At 36.2% G+C, this 23,246-nt stretch overlaps 3 protein-coding genes across 4 annotated transcripts; 1 reads left to right on the top strand and 2 right to left on the bottom strand.

Annotated features, from left to right (window-relative positions):
* Window positions 1-654: 654 nt before the first annotated feature.
* On the bottom strand, window positions 655-9,122 carry LOC110806252 (protein TIC 62, chloroplastic). Of its 2 annotated transcripts, none has more exons than XM_056842240.1 (17): window positions 8,854-9,120; window positions 8,011-8,128; window positions 7,844-7,916; window positions 7,495-7,543; window positions 7,180-7,356; window positions 6,467-6,548; window positions 6,282-6,354; window positions 6,090-6,200; window positions 5,710-5,862; window positions 4,776-4,880; window positions 4,542-4,678; window positions 4,264-4,449; window positions 4,016-4,189; window positions 3,381-3,581; window positions 2,745-2,942; window positions 1,750-1,947; window positions 655-966 (listed from the first exon to the last, which is right to left on the bottom strand). In XM_056842240.1, the coding sequence occupies exons 1-17, from the start codon at window positions 9,065-9,067 to the stop codon at window positions 912-914; spliced, it is 2,304 nt and encodes a 767-aa protein (XP_056698218.1). In that variant the 5' UTR covers window positions 9,068-9,120; the 3' UTR covers window positions 655-911. The 2 variants fall into 2 exon arrangements, 1 of the variants encoding a protein (XP_056698218.1); XR_008932155.1 differs by lacking the exon at window positions 655-966 and adding an exon at window positions 2,084-2,170 and having other exon boundaries at window positions 1,809-1,947; window positions 8,854-9,122.
* Window positions 9,123-10,946: 1,824 nt separating this feature from the next.
* On the top strand, window positions 10,947-15,345 carry LOC110806255 (4-hydroxy-3-methylbut-2-enyl diphosphate reductase, chloroplastic). Its single transcript, XM_022011896.2, has 10 exons — window positions 10,947-11,335; window positions 11,873-12,069; window positions 12,934-13,113; window positions 13,222-13,353; window positions 13,449-13,523; window positions 13,627-13,732; window positions 13,816-13,910; window positions 14,256-14,441; window positions 14,764-14,850; window positions 15,147-15,345. Exons 1-10 carry the CDS (start codon window positions 11,065-11,067, stop codon window positions 15,222-15,224), a joined length of 1,407 nt encoding a protein of 468 aa, XP_021867588.2. The 5' UTR covers window positions 10,947-11,064; the 3' UTR covers window positions 15,225-15,345.
* Window positions 15,346-17,577: 2,232 nt separating this feature from the next.
* Window positions 17,578-23,243, bottom strand: LOC110806253 (cytochrome c biogenesis protein CCS1, chloroplastic). The gene is made up of 8 exons (XM_022011895.2): window positions 22,694-23,243; window positions 21,664-21,883; window positions 21,466-21,577; window positions 20,596-20,868; window positions 19,733-19,998; window positions 19,310-19,466; window positions 19,130-19,213; window positions 17,578-18,117 (listed from the first exon to the last, which is right to left on the bottom strand). Exons 1-8 carry the CDS (start codon window positions 23,094-23,096, stop codon window positions 17,962-17,964), a joined length of 1,671 nt encoding a protein of 556 aa, XP_021867587.1. The 5' UTR covers window positions 23,097-23,243; the 3' UTR covers window positions 17,578-17,961.
* Between the last annotated feature and the right edge of the window lie 3 nt (window positions 23,244-23,246).

Here is a 23,246-nt window from a genome sequence, read left to right as displayed (position 1 = left end):
TCATAAAACGTTAATATATTATCAATTTGACACTATTTTGTATAAACAAACAAATTTAATATAATAGATATGTTTTACATTAAATAATTATCCCTAAAAATTTATAGGGGCCCAATATCTATTTAGCACAGGGCCACCAAGTAGCTGGAGACGGCCCTGGGAAAAGTGGTCCCACAAAGAGAGATAAAGAGAGAACAAGTGGGAAAACTTACCATTAAGGGTATGGTGCAATCTCAATGGGACATCCCAAAAACATATTTAATTATTTGATATTAAGTTTATTTGTTGATTTAATTATTTTAATTTGATTCACATTTTACATATCATTTTGTCACTCTAAAATATCAAGATAAATCAACCTCTCGTTTAAAAATGTTATTAAATTAAATAGTTTAATTAACCAATAAGGTTTTGACCTAGTGGTTAAGTCAGAGATTTTAATGTTTTTTTGGTTTTTCAATAAAACTTTCTGCAAATTGCAAATGTAAAAACAATTCTTCAAGCAATCTTCCAATGCTGCTAAAAAAGCATGACCTTTATTTTATTTCGGGTAAGAATTAACAATGACCAAAATGCTGGAATTCAATCACCAGAAAGTTCACCATCCATTGAAATTGAGCACATTGATTTTATACTTACATACCAATATTAGACTCCAGACAGTAGTAAAGCCCAGTTGAAGCTTGAATGTGATACAAAATTTGAACTAAATGAAAAGAGATCCAAACAAGTTTGAAATGCTCTCATGGAAAATATGCACATTGATTCGCTTTAACTTTAATTTGCAATCAATAAGGATACAATTTTGTATGGATTTTAACAATTGCAAAAAAAATATGTGCAGGAAACTTCGAGTTTTCAGTTGCAACTGAGAATTGCAGCCTGGATCGGCAGGACTAACATAAGAGCAGTTAGTGATTCCCTGGTGATGGCATCGGGCTACTTGGTGGCTTCATGTCGTCATACCTTTGTGAGAGGAACAGACAGGATGTGTTAGAAAAGAGCTACAGGTTATACGGAGTACTGTTAGAGTTAAGGCACTGTTATGTTCGACTTATTTCACACAATATAAGTTCAGTTAAGTTCATATAATATAAGTTCAATTAAGTTTGGTAAGTTCAGTTAAGTTCATATAATATTAAGTTCAGTTAAGTTCGGTAAGTTCAGAAAAAAAAAGTTTTTTTTTCAGATTTTTTTTCAGATACTTTCACACACAAATAAGTTTATTTCAGACAGAATAAGTTTTTTCAGATAAAATAAGTTCAGATGAGTTTAGTTAAGTTCAGATAATTACAAAATTAGTTTTGCATTAAGAATTACGGAGTAATTAGCAAATCTTGTATAGCTTTGGTCTTGGGTTGAGCACATTCCTAGGTATAAGAGTTGACATCCTACTGAAAGGCACTCCTTATCTACATAAAGAAAGGAAAACTATTGACATCCTACTTGCTATACGCAGATATGCATAAAGCCATAAACTAACTGTAGGCAATTTACCATTTTAAGCATCAATCTATACTAGAGTCTATAGTTCGTAAATTGTCTTGAATAATTACTAGCCAGTGTGTCATAAGCACGAAAACAATACCCTGAAATGAAGACAGGGAATCTTGCTCCTAGGTTGCATGTTGTGAGTCTGCTAGCCTAATAAACTAGCAATTAACATGGGATAACCTCTTCTCTAATTATAAAAAATAAAAACAAAAACATCTTAAAAGTGAAAAAAGGATTGAATATTGATCAACTCACATAGTATACGGCGAAAGTGGTCTTGGCTTTGGTTGTATGGAAGTCTGCTTATCCTCTGCATCGTGTTCTTCGACAGGTTCAACTACACCAATATTTGATAAACTAGCTGTCTGAGATTCAGCAACAGCCGAGGTTATGGAAGAGGCCAATATAGGAGCTGTTGGTGTTGGTGAAGTAGGGGGCTTCAAATCTTCATACCTGCAAGGTAAATATAGAGATGACTTTTTTTTCCTGATTAGCTTTAAATGCCAGCGAAAACCGAGGGTCCGAAAAACCAACCCTCTAAACAGAGCATTCTTGTCAAATTTGAGTTGGAAAATATTTACACACCTACCTTTTTTACAGACTACCTTTTTTAACACAAACCTAAACAGAAAGACTCCATCATCTGAAGACACATTCTTGCTCATAGAGAAATTATCTGAAAAGTAGTAAGGAGGAAAGTTGGAAATGGAAAAAATATAACATATTGGCTTCTAAAAGACCACCTTTTAGCCAGCCAACAAATAATTATCTCTCTGCGGACGCAAAATTGACACCCAACCACAAATTTACAGCGACTTACATTTCTAACCTGAGTCAACACCTCCTTCACCGCAGAAGCAACAGTTTTACACAAAGGTCTCAAAATTGCAACAACAAATGCCATCAAGAAAATCTCAATTGATTGTGCATTCACAGTTTACTGAGGGGCACTCCTTAATTATTTACGTGAAGAAAGGATAAATGTTGAGATCCTAGTCACTATATACAGGTACGCATTAACTGTAGGCAATTTACTAAATAAAGCATCCATATTCGAGTCTATAGTGAATTGTCTTGAATAATTACTAGATATAGTGAGTTATAAGCAGGTAAACAAGACAATATCCTGAAATGGAGACAGGGAAACCTGTTCCTGGGTTGTATGTTGTGAGTCTGCTAGCCTGACAAACTAGCAACATGGGAAAACCACTTCTCTAATGGAAAAAAAGAGTGAATATTGATCAACTCACATAGCATACGGCGAAAGTGGTCTTGGCTTTGGCTGTATGGAAGTCTGCTTATCCTCTGCATCGTGTTCTTCGACAGGTTCAACTGCACCATTATTTGACAAACTAGCCGTCTGAGATTCAGCAACAGCCGAGGTTATGGAAGTGGCCAATATAGGAGCTGTTGGTGTTGGTGAAGTAGGGGGCTTCAAATCCTCATACCTGCAAGGTAAATAGAGATGACTTCTTTTTTCTATTAGCATTAACTGCCAAATGCTTTGTAAAGATCAAAGCCAATTACTAACTAGCTAAGTGGCATGAAGAACGTTTATATCACTTGACAGAAAAAGAAAGAAAAAAGTAGAGGTATGTACACAAATATCAGCATTATGCTAAAATTTTCATGATAGAATGCAAGTTGCAGATAATTAAAACACGGTTTTGCAGAAGACTCTACAAAAGTTGGCCAAGCTTTATGGAATTTCAGCTACGAATTCCCAGCATTCATATTAGTTGAATAGTTGGAGACAGGGCATCCTGCTCCTAGGTTGTGTGTCTGCTACCCTAATAAACTAGCAACATCGGAAAACCTCTTCTATAATGGGAAAAAGAAAAAGCACATATCAAAGTGAAAAAAAGATTGAATATTGATCAACTCACATAGTATACGGCGAAAGTGGTCTCGGCTTTGGCTGTAATGAAGTCTGCTCGTCCTCTGCGTCGTTTTCTTGTACAGGTTCAACTGCACCATTATTGGACAAACTAGCCGTCTGAGATTCAGCACCAGCCGAGGTCATGGAATTGGTCAATGAACTAGGAGCTGCAGGTGTTGGTGAAGTAGGGGGCTTCAAATCTTCATAACTGCGAGGAAAAGAGAAATGCCTTATTTTGTTTGTTAGTTAAATGTCAAATGCTGAGTGTAAAGATCAAAGCCAACTACTAACTAGCTAACTGACATGAAGAAATTTTTTAAGTAAGAACTAAGAAGGCGTTGCAAAGACGTAGGAAAATGAAGACAAACTACAATGGACAGATTGGGCACCATTGAAATTTTCATTTTTTACTGAAGCAGTTAGGAAAGTAGATCATATGCAGGGGAAAGATGCATGCACATGAACTCAAAAGAGTAGTCCCCTCATTATTCCATGAATATTCATGCTTCTTGTCACCTATGAGAATCTTGTTTCTTCACATGCTATTAAATTATACTACAAAGTACAAAAACACTAATACCAGTCAATCACAAAACTTCACCACCCACAAAATATATATCAATACGTGATGTACAAACTTACGCAGCGTATGGTGAGTGGTAAAAAATCAATTCCTGCTGAACATCTTCTGCCAAGGCTCCATTCCCTTCGATATTCTGTGGTACACCATCCACAGTTTTTGAGGTCTCCAAAGATACACGAGAATTACCAGGAGGAGACGGGCTTGGAGAGCTGGGAGGTTTCAGATCCTCATAACTGTTTGAAAAAAACAAAAAAGTTAAGGGTGTTTTTGCTAGCATAAGCCAAATACAATGGGTGTTATAACTTACGCTGTATAAGGAGAAAGAGGCTGCGTTTTCTGCAATTCCACGGTAGCTGTGTCAGCAGTATCAGCCTCTGTTTCTGGAATACTGGTTGATGTATCTGTAGAAACAGGTCCAGTTTGCTTTCCTTGATCACTAGGGAAACTAGGAGTTGTTGGGCATGGAGAAGAAGGTGGCTTTAAGTCATCATACCTGAAATTAATCATTGACGGAGTCATCATCAGAAGGGTGTTAGATGATTAACTTAAGCCATAAACTGTGTCTGGATGATAGCATAAGCTTACATAGTAAATGGAGACAAAGGCCTGGACTGCATGCTTCCATCTACAACTGATTCCTTCGCAATTACATCAGTTGGTATCTCGGTGGTGAAACTTTTGGAAGATTCAGCTTCAAGCGGCTTAGTTGTAGGATCCTGTTCCTGAAAATGAAAACTATTGGTGAGAAGATGATTGGCCAAAACTACCTATATTAGATAGGAATATAGGATTGTAGGAGCAGAAATGTGAAGGGCTTGCCTCTAATTTTTCTTTTGGGAGTTCCTCCTCTTTAAGAATGCTTGTTGCCTCAGTTACCGTGCTCGTTTCTGGTGAGGCTCCAGATGTCTTAGGAGCTTCTGGTATCTGATTATGCAAGATAATTTCTTATCACAGTCATTCCTAGATAAGAGTAATTCCCCCATCCCAAAGTAAATAGAGGATGTAGTAGAGAGAATCTAAGGGGTAATGACCTACAAACAAAACAAGCGAAAAAACGCCATTTTTTTCCCTTTGAATTACTAAAACTTTGGAAAACAAAATGTGTCAATTGAAAATCCGTCTTATTGAATCCCACAACTCCCAGGCCTCCCACCCTCCCACTAAATGGTATTGGGACCTGACTCCTCAATGTTGGAAAATTCAACATATGGCTGAATTTTAGCAATAGAATAGACCCCCTACTCAATGTAATCAAACCAATCCAAGAGAACGAAGATGCTAGCTCATGAAATTCACTAGAATAGTTTTACGCGTATGCCACTAATTTATTCGCTCACGAAATCTTATTATCAGCTAAGAAGAGAGCTTGTTTACTAAATCATCCATACAACTACAAATACTCCTAGAAAACAAATGCTACTAGTATATTTCTTGATCAATGTCAATTGAAGGTCAAAAGAACTGCAAGCCTAAACCAAACTAAAAGAACTACTGTTAGGTTTGCATGTTCTGAGACAATCAGAATCACAACTTTTCTCTAGCTTTATGAATTTTCTAATTTCAATTTATTTAAATTTTGAGCCAATATAGAAAATCAAAATTTTACTTAAAACTTCCTCAAACTGCACTGTCATGGGTTCCTTTCACAGCTGAAGTGAAACTAAGTGAAGTTCTGAACAGAGAATCAACGGATGAGTTGTTAAGGATACTCATTCCAGATTTCTTTTTCTTTACTTGAGAGAGGGGTGGTTACCTCTGGTTTCTGCAAGACTTCCCTTTTAGATGGGATCTTCACAAGGAGCTCAGCCATAGGAGTTAATGGTGCAGTTGTTTCAGCAACTACTTCCACTATTTTGCAGTAAGAAAGGCTCCGGTTTTGTGCCATGGATGCCAAGAGTTCTGCCACCTGCAATTAACTGATAAAGATTCATTATCAAGGAAAGACGAAGTTTAGGACATTCACTAACAAAAATCTTCAGAAACATCTTCCATAAGTTAACAAGTCAAAGCAACAAGTGCAGTTAAATTGCCTAAAATATCTAACAAGATTAGGACAACGTTAGACACTTAGACCAAAAATCCCCTTTGATGAATGAGGGATACATCACATAGCAAGGAGTACAATTAGTATACCTGCAGATTTGAGACTTGGCCCCCAAACAAAGTGTCCTCCTGTGCAAGGGTCAGGTTATGAGTTTCCTTGTAACTATCAGTAGGCCTTTCCATACCTCCCGGCCTCACTATCTGTATAAAGTTATGTACATTCATTAGATAATGAATGATAAAGGAAGAACAGAACTCCTAATCTTGTACAGTAGCACTGACTGTGTAGGGTAGACCACTAGCTATTAGCGCTTCTTCTGCTTTCCTCTTCCAGCAAAGCACTCCCCAAAACAAACTAGAGAAGGAAGAAGAGAGTAACTTCCGAGATCAATACATGGTAAAACACTTTTCTCTTATTTAGCTCAAATCTTTGTAAAATTCAGAAAGTACACAACTTATCTTCTTACTTTAATATGGCTGCAGGGAATCCAACCTTGTTCGTACCCAATGAAGTAAGCAGAATAAAATGGTCAACTTTTGCAACAGTTGCTGCATGTCAGATAGTCAAGAACTATCATGAGGTGTTATCAATGGAAAAATCCTCTAAGAAATGCATTTCTTCAAACTCAAACAGAACAATAATAACATCAGCCTAACTCTTAAGAGGCTCCTACCAATGGGAGGGTAAGGGTGTCAGATATAAACAGTTTAAACCCTGCAATATTCCCATTGATCCTGATCTAACAACCATCTACTACTTCATAGAAAGAAAGAAGAGCAGATAGTTTAATAATTCATTTTAATATAGCCCATTTTGATGCAAAGACAAAGGATAATGAATCTTTTTGCTTCACTATAAGAGAACAATCCTTTATTTTTTTGTGTGAAGGGAATAAGAGAACAATCCTTTGATAACTCTGTCTAGCAAATTGTTGGTTCTTTAATTGCCTGACGTGTAGGTTTCAGTTTACAGGGGTAATTGATCAATGCAATATGGAATGATTCAAGTGTATACTTGACAGTTGACACTATCATTGGGATTGAGTACCATAAATATGTAAGTTCCACATGTATGACTCTACATTTTACAAATTTATTTGAAACAAGAGGTTCCACATGAGAATCTCACAAATACGAGCAATGCCAAAACCAAAGTTTATTAAATTAACTGCTGACTTGCCTGCATCGATGAGGTTTTTGGTAGCCATAAAATCAATACGATAGGGTCCAGTCACGTCAAAAATTTCCTTCTCACTGGCACCGATGCAACAGATGACCACTGAAGCTCTACCTAGTGCGGGAGCAATCTGACCAGGCTTTTCTAGATCACATTCCACGATTTCAAGCATCTCTATAGCTGGGCTAAACACCAAAAGTAGTCTGTTATTAGTTTATTACTGCAGGCTTGATTCTTAACTTAAGTAGAACAATGTCTGCAGTTAAGCTAGTGGTCTCAGTTAAACACCAAAATGCTGTTCTGTTGCATTTCACTTACGTTTACGTCTACTTGTAGCATCTGTGTCCACCTTCAACTGCTTAACACTCTGCCAAATATCACAACGGAGGGCATTGCAGAGTTAAGACACTTCGTTTGGAGGACAATATGTAAATATTTATCAAGAAAATCTCCTATGATTTGATTATACATCTCAAAAGAGTTTGACAAGTTTTTTTCCAGTACATTCCCCACTCTGCATTCCCAACCCCAGACAGAATTTGTGTGAGGCTGGAAAAACATGTAGCTGTATTCTTGTATCTGTATTATTGTACCTGTAGTAGTATCACTTAAGAAGAAAATCATTCACTGATCAAAATAGTATTCCTTGTGGAAGAGGATAACATACTTGTACCAGACTTTCTGCTCGCTGTGCACTCCTGACTCCGGCTTTTACTCGGTATCCTAGTTTCAAGAGTTCCCTGAAGAAAATCATATACTCTTTAGAAATTCAAACCACGAGATCAACTTCAAAGAAAATTTTCTACACTGAGTTCTATGATTAAGACTTCTGACCTTACAGTTCGAGAGCCAACTTTACCAGTTGCACCAGCAACAAATACAACATCTTCATCTTTGGAATCAAGACTCTCCGTAGTTGCCTCAACTGTCGAAGAGCTGAATCTCGTAGCACCTAGCAAAAATATTTGGTTTATTTTATGACAAAAAGACAACTTTAGAGTTTAGACTACTGAATATCCAAAATGGAACCCATTTTACATATGTCCCTTAACTTTTGAAGACCTAAATCTAGTGGCACCTTTTGAATTGTGATAATACATTCGCACATTTAACTACTAGTATGACAAAAGACTGGCACTAGAATACTTGATCTCTCCAAAAGTTTAATAAGTTAGCATCAAAAGTCAAAACAGGTAATTTCAGGTATAAATTCTTAACCACATTGTATCTTTCTACCAGCATCCCTTACCATTGACACTACCCCAACATTCTAATCAGGCTCTCCCACCAGGAACGGAGCTAAAAGGACGAGTTCCAAATGTACACAACCTTATCCCTAAGTTCATATTAACAGTTTCCCTTACAGTATTTTCCTAGCAAATTTCATACTTAAACTCATGTTCATCACCCATTCCCTTTGTTTTCCTCTTCCTTTCCCTCTTCCTTCGAGAAATTTCTACACAAATTAATCATCTATAATCAAACACACATTTCTCATCTTAATCAAAGCACTTAATTTGAATTGCAAATGCATAATGGTTATTCAATGCGCTCCACCCAAAAAAAATCAATCAAACAAACCCAGAAATAAAAGTTACAAAGAACTGAACTTCATGATAATTAGGAGGAATCCACATTTCAATTTGAAGTGAAAAAAGGCAAGAAAACTGTTCATACCAGTTGACAATTGAGCTTTAATGTGTAATTTCTGGAATCTAGCACCTGGGTATTTCACAGAACTAGAGAATTTGATGAATTGATCATAAAGATAACACCTTTTAACCAAATTGCTGCGAAATAAGAGAGAAGTAGGTAGATTTGTTAGAGGAGAAGATGAATGTTGAAGTGAACGAAGCTCCATTTGTGAAGAAATTGAAAGAGAATTTTGCATGTTTTCTGGGTTCGCGCTATATCAGTCACAAACACAACTGTAGGTCTGAGTAAAATAATCTTCTTTAATCTTGAAGTTTAAAGACTCATCAAGATATGATTGGGTCCACATTAAACTTAGAATTTGTGATTTTGTGGTTGAGGCTGCCTACTCCAATTTTGTTTGGGCCACTTAACTTAGGGTATCTCTTTTTTATTCCATCTACTCTTCTTGTTGTGTGAATGATTTTGGTGGCTCATGATTCATATGAAACTACAAAATCGTGTGAGTTGATTGTGGTGTTGGTTATATTGATGGTCGTTGTTTTAATTTGGACATGTTCATGTTGATTATAAATTACGAGTTTTAATAAGGATTTCAATTTATTGAAGAGGGCACATTTTCATTTGTTTATCCAAATTATTTCATTTGGAAATAACAACGCAATATAACTTATTTTAGTGGTAAAGAGTTTAATGTTAAAACTTGAGGGTGTGGGTTTAAGCCATTGAAGAGAGGTGTTCGTGATTATGAAGGCTTTTTAATGCTTGCTTCATCTGTTCTTTTTCAGATGACATAATTCTTTATGCATGTTTGCAAATGCACGATTTCAAACATTGATATCTTTAATTATGGAGAAAAATATATAAAAATTTGATATTTAAAAAATATTTATTAAGACGAATCTTATAAGGCCCCACATGGACTATGTTTTTTTCTTAAGTATAAATCACAAAAAGATATCAAAAGAGTTTGTGTGTATAGAGTCAAAAATCACATTGTCATCTAATAAGAAACGTGGAAAAGTATATTAAAGAGTAATAAAGATTTGTAGTCTATGTTATCATTGTTTGAATTTTTCTCTCTCCTAATTTACATACATCGTCCCTTTTTCATGTTTCTGTGGTAAATATTGAATAGGGCATAGTGTTCTTGTAGGATCTTGGGTAGGGTTTGGTAATACTCGTACCCTACCCTGACTTTTGACGATACTCTGCCCTTTCTAGGGTCTTAAAATATACTGACCTTTACGCCTTTACCCACTCTGGTCTAATGGATAGGTTTAAAGTCCAAAATGGATTCACTATCAATTATATTTAAAATCTTAATAGTTACGGAGTATTTTATATACTTATACAATGCGGAAAAAATTTAATGAATAATCAATAACGGATTGAGTCATTTGAACTGGGACCTATCTGGCTTGACTTAGGGGTTGGTTAGGGTTGACCAACCTGGAATGGATCATGGGTTTATTATTTGGTGGTTTAAGGGTTGAAAAATTGGGTTACATGTCTAACCATTGTTTATCTTATTTTGAAAAATGGGTATTTGAACAAGTTCGTGGATCAATTTTCAACCCCCATACAACCTGCCACCAGAGCTAGGGGTGTTAATGAGCTGAGCCGAGGCGGAACCTTTATAGGCTCGACTCGAGCTCGAAACTCGTGAGTACAGGCTCGGCTTAAGTTTATAAAAAATACACATATTAAAAAGAATTGAGCTTGTTCACGAGTTTTCGAGCCGAACCATTGATAGCTCAGGCTTGGTTTATTAAGTTATCGAGCCGAATCCGAGCTAAAGTCGAGCCTGCTCGAGCCGAGCATCGAGTAGTTCACGAGCAAACTCGACTCATTAACACCCTTACCACTTACCAGAGTTGTATTGTGTATTGGATTGAGTGACTTGGGTCCGTGTTGACTTAAACTCATATACGATGATGGATTGACCGATTGATGGTGTAAGCGGATCGTGGGTAACCCGACTCATTAGCCATCAACCGATAAAGACGCTAGAATCCACAATTGGCAACCCATGTGTTTGGTGAGAAATGATTTTCTAATCACACAGCAAATTACAACTTATTTATAAACGGACGACGAAATTAAAATACTCAGTATATTAAACACAGATAAAATTCCCGAAAATCCAAAACTTCATTCATACCCACTGAACTTCCTGTAATCTTACAACTAACGTCTCTCTCTCTCTCCTCTGAGCTTCAATCAGTAGCAAAAATGGCGATTTCTCCTCATCTTAGCCGCATCATCACCTTCACCGAACTCCGATTGCCGGAAACTCACTTCCGCCCAAACTTCCACAGGAAGCCTCACCTCTCCGTCCGATGTGTCGCCGGTGAGTCTCCGACGTCTTCATCATCCTCCGCCGTTGATTCCAAATTTGATGCTAAGAAGTTCCATCACAACTTGACGAGGAGTGAGAATTATAATCGCAAGGGTTTTGGACACAAAGAAGAGACTCTCCAGCTTATGAATAGCGAGTATACTAGTTACGTTTCTGTAATTTCTACTCTCTTATTTGTTCAGTTGGTCGAAATTTCTGTGATTTTTCTTTTTTTTTTACAAATATTTGATTGACCGTTGATTTTATTTTGGGAGGCGATGAAATTACTAGTTAGTTTCCTAATTTTCAGATGATTGGACTGTTGATTGAACTTATCTATATCATCAGTTGATTATAATTTCGAAATAATGTTTTGATGACTGATTTTGATTGTTTTTACCTAGTTTTGTTGAACTTTTAGGCGAGGCCATGTCAATTATTGGCTATAATCGAATTTTGAGAAACTTGGAGCAATTAATTTACTCTGTATGATACACTTGATGTTTTAATTTAGAATTGAGCTCATTTCAATCACTGATTTATAATTTGTGAAATTAGTGATTATTAAGTTCATTTCTGTGTGACTTGGGTAGAATGGTAGATATGGTGGATTTTCATGATTTTTTATGAAAATAAAAAATTCATTTAGTTTGATGCATGAATTACTAACATTTTTTTTCCTCTTATTATTATTTGCATCAGGTGATATAGTGGAGACTTTGAAGAAGAATGGATACGAGTATACTTGGGGCAATGTGACGGTGAAGCTTGCAGAATCCTTTGGATTTTGCTGGGGTGTGGAACGAGCCGTTCAGATTGCATATGAAGCGAGGAAACAGTTTCCCAGTGAGAGAATCTGGATCACTAACGAAATAATTCACAACCCAACTGTTAATAAGGTTTGCAAATTTCTTTCTGATTGATTTCTGTAGGATAATACAGTGGGAGTAGACTAGTAGCATCTTAAGATTTTGGAATGGAATTTGTGATTGATTAGGATCAGGTAAATATCACTCCACCTCCAAAGTTATCTTATGCCGAAAACCTGAGAACCGGGTAAAGTGAGAAATGATGTTGAATTTGCAAGCTGTTATCAAGATGGAGAAGCTTTTACAGAAAGCCAAACCTGTTTTCATGTCAAACCAAGATTTCGTTTCTATTACCTTTGGGGTTAATTGATGTGGCTTGCTTTAAGTGTAGTTGCTTGACTTATATTTTTTCAGATCAATTGATGGGATGAAGGTGTGGAGTTGGAAGATTAACAGTTAGTACCTAGGACCCAGGGAGTCTGTTAATTCTTTTTAAATGTTGAGAGCTGGTCATATAATAAGTTAACTGGTACTTCGTATATCTTTTTTACGTGGGCTGGGCATCAGCTATGCTTGTTAAATTTTGAGGTGTGAAACTTGCAACTTGAGGTTCAAAACCCATCTGCAAAAATTGACCTTGTGGCTCCCTATAACCTGCTTCAATCCCCCCCCCCCCCCCTCCACCCAACCACCCACCAAAAAAGAGAGTACTGCTTTTCTTTTCATTGCATTTTGTTCTATATGTTTTACAACTAAAAGTGCCTCAAAATGAAATGAATTACTACGGAGTACATTAAATAATTAGTCAGTCAGTTTTCTTCGATTGATAGCACCAAATTAACCACACCGCCTACATTAAATGATAGGATAGTAGCCCTTTTCTGTGCATGCTACGTTTACCTGCACAGAAAGCAGTCATCAGTAATTTGAAGTAACAGAAGTCTTTTGTTGCAGCGACTGGAAGAAATGGAAGTGCAGAATATCCCTCTTGAGGAAGGAAAGAAGCAATTTGAGGTTGTTGACAAAGGTGATGTTGTGATTTTACCAGCTTTTGGAGCTGCTGTAGATGAAATGTTGACTTTGAGCGAGAAAAATGTACAAATTGTAGATACAACTTGCCCTTGGGTGAGCAAGGTATGAATTGATGACCGATCTGCTGTTCCACTTGCTTCCCTCAGCGAGTATATGTTTGATAACCTTCACTGTCTCTGATTCTTTTCTATGTTACATAATAATTTTTAGGTGTGGAACGTAGTGGAGAAGCACAAGAAAGGAGATTATACTTCAATTATTCATGGGAAATACGCTCATGAAGAGACTGTTGCTACTTCATCTTTTGCTGGGACATACATAATTGTGAAGAATATGAAAGAGGTAGAATACATGTTAATTTATTCCATATACTTCACTTTTCCATCATAGTAATACTGTACATTGTTTCATATCTTCTATGCTTGTGCTTCATCCAGGCAACTTATGTGTGTGATTATATTCTTGGTGGGCAACTTGATGGATCGAGTTCAACCAGAGAGGCGTTTCTAGAGGTAAATCTTCTTCCACTGAACATGATCGTAAATATCTTGGGCTTAAGGGACATCCTTCTGGTCTCTTTTACCCCCTTACTAATGGTAGTTTTTTTTCTTGCAGAAATTTAAATATGCTGTTTCCGATGGGTTTGATCCAGACAGAGACCTTATAAAAACTGGAATAGCAAACCAAACTACAATGCTTAAGGGAGAAACAGAAGAAATCGGTTTGTTGCACTTAGCAGAATAGTTTTACTTGTTTTCTTGCAAGACTAACAATTTAATGACTTTCTTGTCTCCAATTTTGTAGGAAAGCTTGTTGAGAGAACCATGATGCGGAAGTATGGAGTTGAGAACTTAAACAACCACTTCTTGAGTTTCAACACAATTTGCGATGCTACTCAAGTACTTCCACATCTCTTGTAACCTCTATTCTAGATGAGTAATTCAGTAGCCATTGTTTTACTAATCTGCTTAATTTCCACCAGCTTCCTAAATGACTGTTAGCCAATGGAAATCCTGCTCAATGCAGGGTTCATAGGCTGTAAACCCCAGGTCGAAGAAGTAAACAGAGGCCTTTTTGTAATTAGTCAAGTTCCTTCTGTTACAACTTTAGCATCCAAACAAGCATCGTTTCAACCCCAATTATAAGATAGTGTCACCACGCAGTACATTGCCGTGTGCTACCTAAGTTGATGAAAGATTCTTATGAAATTCATAGTGTGGCTTACTTACTCTTTCTTTCTCCAGGAGCGACAAGATGCAATGTATAAGCTGGTGGAAGAAAAAGTTGATCTTATGCTGGTGGTCGGAGGCTGGAACTCCAGCAACACCTCTCATTTGCAAGAAATAGTCGAGGAGCGTGGGATCCCTTCATATTGGATTGACAGTGAAGAAAGAATAGGCCCTGGAAACAAAATTAGCTACAAGTTGAACGTAAGTATAGAATACAGAAATCTTACTGCTACGTTATACTTCCTCTGTTTCAAAACAAATTGCAACATTTTGACTAACACGTTTGCCAAGATACAACTTTGACCATAATTATCTCTAATTATCTTGTTCTAAAAGAATCATAAAACTAAAAGTGTATGAATAGTTGCAAAACTAAAAGTTGGTATTTGCTTTTAATAGATTAGTAAAATATATGGTCAAAGTTGGTATATGAATAGTCGCAAAACTAAAAAGTGTAGCATTTTTTTTGAAACGGAGGAAGTATTATCTCAATGTTGTTACTCACCATATCATTTGTCCTCAGCATGGGGAGCTAGTTGAGAAAGAAAATTGGCTACCAGAAGGTCCAATCACTATCGGAATAACTTCTGGTGCTTCTACCCCAGATAAGGTACGCACCAAAAACGTTATTTTGGTTTGTGACATCCCAAACCTTTACTCTATCTCTTTGCTTTAATACTGCTAGAGTGCTAGCCTGCTAGGCTAGAAACTCATGTGCAACGATTATGATATTATGCAGCACATATAGGTGTTCGACTGTTAAGCTGCAAATAGAGATAAACGGGCTTCTGCGCCTAGTTGTTTAATGTTCAGGCCTTCAGGGTCATGTTAATGACAAATCATAGGTGCTTTTATACATAAATTTTCAGTAATTCAGTGATTGACCCTTGTTATTTCTTTTTCTAGGTTGTGGAAGATGTCTTGGTCAAAGTTTTTGACCTTAAACGGGAAGAAGCACTGCTTCATGAAGCTGTGGCTGCTTGAGATTGTAAGTTAGTATTGTATTGTATAAATTATAATTATTAGTTCAAAGGGATGTATCTGTGACATAACTGATTCTGTGTAGCTATAGTTGATTCAATGAACGGAACGGTGAATTTACTTAGCAGGTTGCCTAGTTCTCAAGTTGCCTGCAATCTTATTTTGAAGCAAAGTTGGTTTACAACCTCCCTTAGTTTGATTTACATACAGTTGTGTAAAGTTGAAATAAATGAAAAAACAGTTGGTTTGTCAAAAAGGTTAAACAACAATCAATTACCATTGCATTATACCCGAGGCTAGTGTGACTGTGTGAGCTTGATGAATGACGAAACTAGGGCCATTAAAAACTGGCCAGATTCAACCGATTTCTGACAAAAATCGAAGTGATCCCAAAAAAGAAATTCACACATTTTTCCGCATAAGCGCAATGACCTCATACAACTACGTTATTCGATTATACCCGATTCGTAACTGACAGATGACCCGATTTAACACCCTAGACAAAACCCCTGAATGAGAAAGCCAACAACGAGAAACCGGTCCAAACTCGTAATCTTTGCATGTAAATTCGTAGCATGTTAATCTGTCCACCGCCAACTGGTTGTCCACAAAGCGTCTCCAGAGCAATCCCCATCCAAGCTACTAGTACAAATTTAACAACAAAAAATAAAATTTAAAATTTGTTAACTTAATGTTCTACTTGTAATTAAGTAAAATTTGAGTTCAAATCCAGACCTGTTCGTGATCCGATCTTGAATAACTATAATCTTTGAATAGATCTTGCTTTCCACACTGTAAAACGTCTCTCGTGTATAACTTAACGAAACTAAAATAAATAAATACTTCCTTCGTTTAGTTGGCATAGCTTGACGTTTGACACAATTTATATGCTTCGTAATCTAATTTGACTATCAATTGTGATTTATATTTAAGTAAAATTAATGTGGGTCTTGTTATAATCGTTTCATTGTATAGATTTATAATATCAACTTTTTTTAAAAAATCCAAATTATTGTCAAATGGAGTCTCGGAAAAGTTTCATGTTTTTGGTCCAAAATAGAGGGGCAAGTATTGGTACTCCATAATCCATACATCAAAGTGTCAAAGATCTGACATGGGTAATTTGGTGGAGTTCCAGCAACATGGATCTGGATACAAGGAAACGGGGCTCATACTTCAGAGGTACAGAGTTAGTCAAAAGGGAGAGCAAATAAGAGCATCAATTATAGCTCCCTCTTAGCCCCCTCTTAAGGAGAGAGAATCTCTAAGAGTTAGCTCTTAAAAAAAATAGGGTAACTCTTAGCTACCTCTTATTTAGAGGTTGATTGGGACATCCTCTAAATAAGAGGTAGCTCTTAGAAATAAGAGGGGGTGTATTTTGGTATTTTTTTGTATTAAAATTAAAATTTAAAATATAAAAAAATTATATAAGAGGTAGTATTTAAGAGGTAGTCTATTTCTTGATGTTTTTGGTAGCTAACTCTTGTTAAGAGGTGGTGATGAGGTGTATAAGGAGAGAGATTAAGAGGGGGCAAATTAAGAGTTAGTCTACAATTGATGCTCTAAGAGCATCAATACTAGATAACTCTTAGCCCCCTCTTAAGGAGAGAGAAAATCTAAGAGCTAACTCTTAGCAAATAAGATGTAACTCTTAGCTCCCTCTTATTTAGAGATTGATTATGACATCCTCTAAATAAGAGGTAGCTCTTAGAAAATAAGAGGGGGTGAGGTGGAATATTGTGGGGGTATTGTGCTTATTTTTGATATTTTTGCATTAAAAATAAAATAAAAAAATAGGAAAAAGTTACATAAGAGATAGTGTATAAGAGTTAGTTATTTCTTGGGTTTTTTTGATAGTTAACTCTTATTAGGAGTGGTGATGAGGTGGATGAAGAGAGAGACTAAGAGAGAGCAAATAAGAGATAACACTACAATTGATGCTCTAACCAACTACTCCCTCCGTCCCAAAATTATAGTCCTGTTTTCCAAATCGAACGCCACAAAATTATAGTCCTGTTTCTAATTTTGGCTATTAAGGTCCCAACATTTCGATGTACTATATTAATTAAAAATACATTGAAAATCCCACTCATTCACTATATTCCACTTTTCTATGTTCTATTTTCTCTTTTCCATGTACTTTATTCCTCTTTTCCATGCAATTCAATCATCATTTGTACTTTATTCCACTTTTTCATGTACTATATTCCGTTTTTCTTAAAATCCGTGTTTTTGGTCAAACGGGATTATAAATATGGGACGGAGGGAGTACTCTGTAATAGAGTGGTAGACTGACAGGATTAGCAAAATAGCTAAGACCTGGTCATGCAGATAAGAGAAATTACACCACAAAAGATGATGAATAAGTGTATAACATTGAATAATAGTAATTCTACCCTTTCGTATATATTAGTTCGTTCAATTATACAGATAACTATAAATACATTAACATATATTAGGGGGGATAGACCTAGTATCAAAACTTGAGATACTTTCCTGCTCAAGCTGAAGAAAATACTTCCCAAGAATGACAGCAACTATATAAAGAATTGAGAACACATATATTCATCAATGAGAATTGAGAACACATATATTTTGACAAGTTGTATCAATGTCAGATTGCAGAAGCACTCTTACTGGTATACTGTGAATCATGTCGAGCTATGATTTTCTCTTCCCCCATGAAATTTACCTCCTCATGTACCATTGAAGTTTCCGTTTACTTCATTCGAAGTGCAAGTTACACACTCATGCTTTCAGATGGTTTGTTTTGAGTTTTATCTACTAGTTCTGGAACTCGATCAAGCAAGTAGTTCATTTCATCTGGGAATTCACCCTTCGCACGGTTTGTCTTTCCCCCAATCACCACTGTTGTTCCGTCTTGTAAAGCCCATATCTTAAGAATAGTTTGCAAGAAAGGAAAATATGTGCATGTATCAGCAACATTCAAATAATTAAGAAAGTTCTTCAAAAACAAAAAAAAACTATGCCTAGCAGAAACAATAGAAAGAGTAAACCATATATTATATACTACGCCTAGAATATATATGAAAGTCACTGCAAGCCTACTCATAAGATCATCCCTCGGCTTCCCAATGAGAAAACAGATATACTGTGTTCCCTATAACTAACTATACAGTGAAATAGATATATTTATCGTATACTACTAAGCATCAATGTTAGGGGTACAAACTTTTATATAAGACGGTCTTACAAAAAAGACCGCCTTTGTATCATATAAGTTAAGCACTGGAACTAATTAGTTAAGCACTGAAACCAATTAGTTAAGCAATAGAACCAATTAGTTAAGCAATTAAAGCGGTTTTTTCGGAAAGGCGGTCTTACACAATAGTTGCCGTATTAGGGGAGGGGCACTTTAGGCCTTTAGGAAGCATCTTTATAATTATAAGTAAGTTGTTAGCAGCTTAAAGAAGAATATAGTTAGGTACTTGGGGTAGAATCTCTGTAAATAAAGGAAATCAGAGGGAGGGAAAGCATGCTGAATATTATTGAGCTTATTGTTAGTTTGTTTTACATTTTGGGAGAAAACAAGTCTCTTGAATGCTTGTAACTATCAATCTATTGTTCTGTTTCCAGAATATTAATCACAGTTATCATCTTCTTTCTTCAATTCTTCCACAGATTATTCTCCATCTACGTTAGTTCGTAGCATAGACCCTAAAATAATGATGAAAAAGAATCCACCTATCTCTTTCAGGGTTTTGTGTCTTGCTGATCAACATAATGGTCAGGAAGTTTATACATTTTACGAGTACCTATCATACCTTTGATACTAGCAGTGGTACGATTATCCATACGAAGTTAGGCTAAAATAGTATCAATATATCTGAATTTCAATTGCATAACAAATCCTTGAAGCGTGATAATCAACAACTCAGAAAAATCACCTGTGCATGAGATAAATAGCTGATGCATGTTGTGAGCATTAGAGCGCCAAATCCAGCATATACAACGGGCACTCCAGGGTCAGTCTGAAAAGATATGCGGATTAGCTAAGGGGGAGCTAAATGAGGTTATAAAAATCGAAAGGAGTTCCCGACAAATCTGGAATATCTCCTAAAACTTACCTTTAATTCAAGGCCCGTACTTCCTATGGCATCTAGAATTTCAATCTTTATGCCATCAATGTCAATTGGAAGTTTTGAGTTTGGCCGTCGAACCCCTACAAATTTTCCTTCTAGATCATACAAGACAATTGATTGTAGATCACGAGCAAGCATTGATCTGCACAAGCAAATAATATGAAACTTTTCTACCAATAAATGTAGGGATATGATTTGGCATGGGTTTGCATTTTATATACCAGAAAAAACAATTATTCCAGAACAGAGTTATTCTTTGTAAATTGTAAGAAGTACCACAAGCACAAAGGAACCAGAAGCTAAAATACCACATTTTCAAACATTAAACTGACCTCGTACTTGTTACAGAAAAAGCAGATATGGTTTAAGTTTAAATAACTTTCTAACGAAATAGCCAAAAGTACTCACATTCCCTTGACATTCTGAGAACCATCATTTCCAACAGGCAGAAAACTTCCATAAAGTTTTTTATCACCATTCAGCTTCAAACGAGCCACAGCCAAATTAAAAGGTCCTTCATCATCCTTCAGAATCTGCAAAGCAGATAAGCCCCAATCTGTTTGATAGATGGTAATTCCTCCATACCTCAAAGGGTCATTCACGCTTATTGTTTTTCTCAACACCTCTTTCCCATTAAGATCGTATAGAGAGAGATCGGTCCGAAATTGTGATACCTGTATGAGCACCAGGAATGAAGTATCAATGTATCATATAACCTCCAATAGACCACCATACAAAACAAGCATGGTGGGCAAGTGTCTCATTGTCAATAATGTAAACTAGTTATCCGTCAAATCTAAGAGACCTTAAGGCTCTGTTTGGTACTATTTTGATGTGGTGTAAAGCGTTTTCAGTGAAAAAAGATTTTCCACGGAAAATATTTTCCAAGGGAAAACAGTAAAACACAATTCCAAACTAGTTTTCCTTTGTTTGGTTACTTAAAAGAAAATTAGTGGAGTAGGAAAATGGGTGAAGATTGAGGGGAAGAAGGAAGAGGAGGAAAGGTGGAAAAGTGTTTTCCCTTCATTTCAAATGTAAAAGGTTATTCCACCTTTAAAGGAGTTATGAAAAATTGTTTCTCATCCCTTGTCAAACCAAACACCGTAAAATGATTGAAAAGGGGAAAATCGTTTTCCATAAAAACGTTTTACACCCGTACCAAACGAAGCCTAAAGCATTGACAATTTCCATGAATATGTGAGAATACCGTGCAGCTAAGACAACTTTCTATTGAAGAAAAGATTTGAGATGAGATCAAAAGGCTTACCAACCTCTCCGCTCTCAAAATACTCCATAGAGAATCTATTAACGTGGACTTCAGTATTAAAAGCTTCGGTAGGATTCGAGAGGAATCCGCTTGGATTGAGCACATCACCCACAACAAAATTTAGTCCTTGAGGAACATTAACGGAACCTCTGAAACTTCCCGTTGCACTGAGAGTTGCTCCGGCCATTATCAGTATCATAGCTAGGTGAACTCCAATTGGGGCAAACCGGCCAGCTAGACCCTTGAAAGCATACAAATATGGTCCTTTTAAGAATACCTACAGAAACCATATTCACAAACCTTATAAGAACAGGATCTAAAGTAACTGATCATTACCAATCTTGATGGGTAGTCAAGTGACTCCAGTTTTAGAAATTGCTCCTTTATTTGGACTGGGAATTCAGAAATTTGTTTTATAACAACCATGAAATCACATCTTGCTTGCATATTGAATAGGACAAATTTGTTCAAATATAAACCAATTTTGACGGTCCGTTTGGTAGCCGGTAATAAATGGTGGGAATAGAAATAAATATAAGTGTTATTTGACAAGAAAAACAACATCATAATGTCCATGGTAATGAAACTTATCTCAAGCATGGTGTTTTTCTTCATAAATTTACATTCCCACCCAATACTACTCCCCAAAATGGTAGTGGATGGTAATGGAAATTTATGAAGAGAAAAGAGATAATTTTGAGTGAACTTTCATTACCATGGGAAAGAATGTTGATTTTCCTTACAAATTTACATATAAATTCATCCCCATTGACACCATTTATGTCCAGCTACCAAACGGGCCGTTAACTCATTTAATAAACATGTATGCTAGCCAAACCTCAAAAGTTTATCTGTCAAAACTGCACTACTGTACCTCATATCCAGCCCCCATAAGAACAACACCCAAATCTTGAACTGAAGCTCTGGGCAGTTTTTCTGAAAATTCCTGCTTGTAAACAGCTTCTGGCGACTTTAAAAAATTCCATCTGTTGGAATAATACACACATGTAATAGTATGCCTAAGCTGCTATGGAACAACTGTAAAATTCATAGCATAAAATTCAAATTGGACCTTCGTGCGACCTTAACCAAGGGAATCTGTGTAGTGTAAGTACAGGCCATTAGAGATGCTGCCAAGAGTGCCAATGTTCCCAGGAAGATTGGCGATGAGAACATGTGGTCGAACCCGAGAGTTAGAACCCACTTCCAAGTGAAAAATCCAAATACAGGATGATCTTCTGGGTATCTTTGAGCATAAAAATCGGGAGACTCGCCTTGATCAATTAAAGTACCTGCAGCATTGATTCAAATACATAATAAAAATATGAGGATATAAAACAACTTAGGCTTGTTCTTTTTTGGCTTAACTGCAGTTTCCGGACTTATTTCGCAGTTCAGACTACAAACATCAATCAAGTGCATCTATACAAAAAAAAGTAAACGAACTCAACAATCAGTGACCTATACAGCTCATTTGCCAAATTGGTAAACCACAAGATCACAATAAATTTCATTATACTTCCATTTTCTATTAAAGTACATCAGACTCGCAAAAGCTAAATTGCATTACATCTTATGTGATCCTCCTCTCAGCCAAAGTTTTATCATCAATCAATCAATCAATCAACGTTTTTTTCCAATTCCACCATTGAATACTTGATAATACACAGAAACCCAGAATCTGCTGTAGTTCTTTAACATAATTTTCAACCTACATAATATTGCTGATACAAAACTAAATACTAGGCAAGTACAATTGCAAAAATACCCAAACAAACAATAGCAGAAAACATATAGTAACAAAAAAAAACTAGCAATCAGAATTTTAAATTCAATAAACAATCAATTTCAACTTAACCCAACAAATCCCACATTAAATACACCAAATTAAGAAACAACCCAATAAACTATACTTATATAGAGAATTGGTTTAGTCTCAGGGGTGGTACCCAGACCAGTGATCAAATCCAGCAATCTAATTTTCCAACTCAATAAACAATCAATTTCAATTTGACTAACCCAACAATTCCACATTAAACCCACCACATAAAAAAAACAAAACAAATAAGCAGACACAATAAAAGAGAGAAAATGAGCAATACCAATAGCCATAAGACCAGCAATGGCAAACATTTCTCCAATAGCAAGTGGCAAATTTGACAAAACACCCAAAACCTTTTGAGAGGTTCTCTTCAACAACCTATTCACGGCGGAAGTTGGCTTTTTCGGCGGCGGAGAAACTTCCCTTCGGCCGCTTTCCTTCTCCTTCTCCCCCTCCTTCAAAGATGGAGCTCCCTCAGAAATCACAATTTTCTGAGAAATGGGTTTCTTGCTATTATCTTGTGGAACTTTGATTTTGCAACAAACCCTGAAAAACATAATCTTTTTCTCATTTCTTAAATTGGGGATATGGGGTTGATTAAAATGGTGAAAATTGTGGAACTTTAAGGTATTGGGTCGATGAAAATTAATGGATTTTGTGAGAATTGATGATGAAATCTTCATCTTCACTGTGTGTGTTTTTCTTTTCAGCAAGTGAAATTAACGGCAATTTTATTTGTTTTGTTTTTTTGGTTATTAAAAGAGGTGTATAAACCGTTATCTACTTATCCATATTTGTTTCCCGCAAAAATCATTACACGTTTCTCTTTCCAT

The sequence above is a fragment of the Spinacia oleracea genome, chromosome 4, assembly GCF_020520425.1.
Source record: "Spinacia oleracea cultivar Varoflay chromosome 4, BTI_SOV_V1, whole genome shotgun sequence".
NCBI classification, from domain to species: Eukaryota; Viridiplantae; Streptophyta; class Magnoliopsida; order Caryophyllales; family Amaranthaceae; genus Spinacia; species Spinacia oleracea.
The sequence above is the reverse complement of the archived record's forward strand: the minus strand, read 5'-3'. Positions and strand labels throughout refer to the sequence as shown.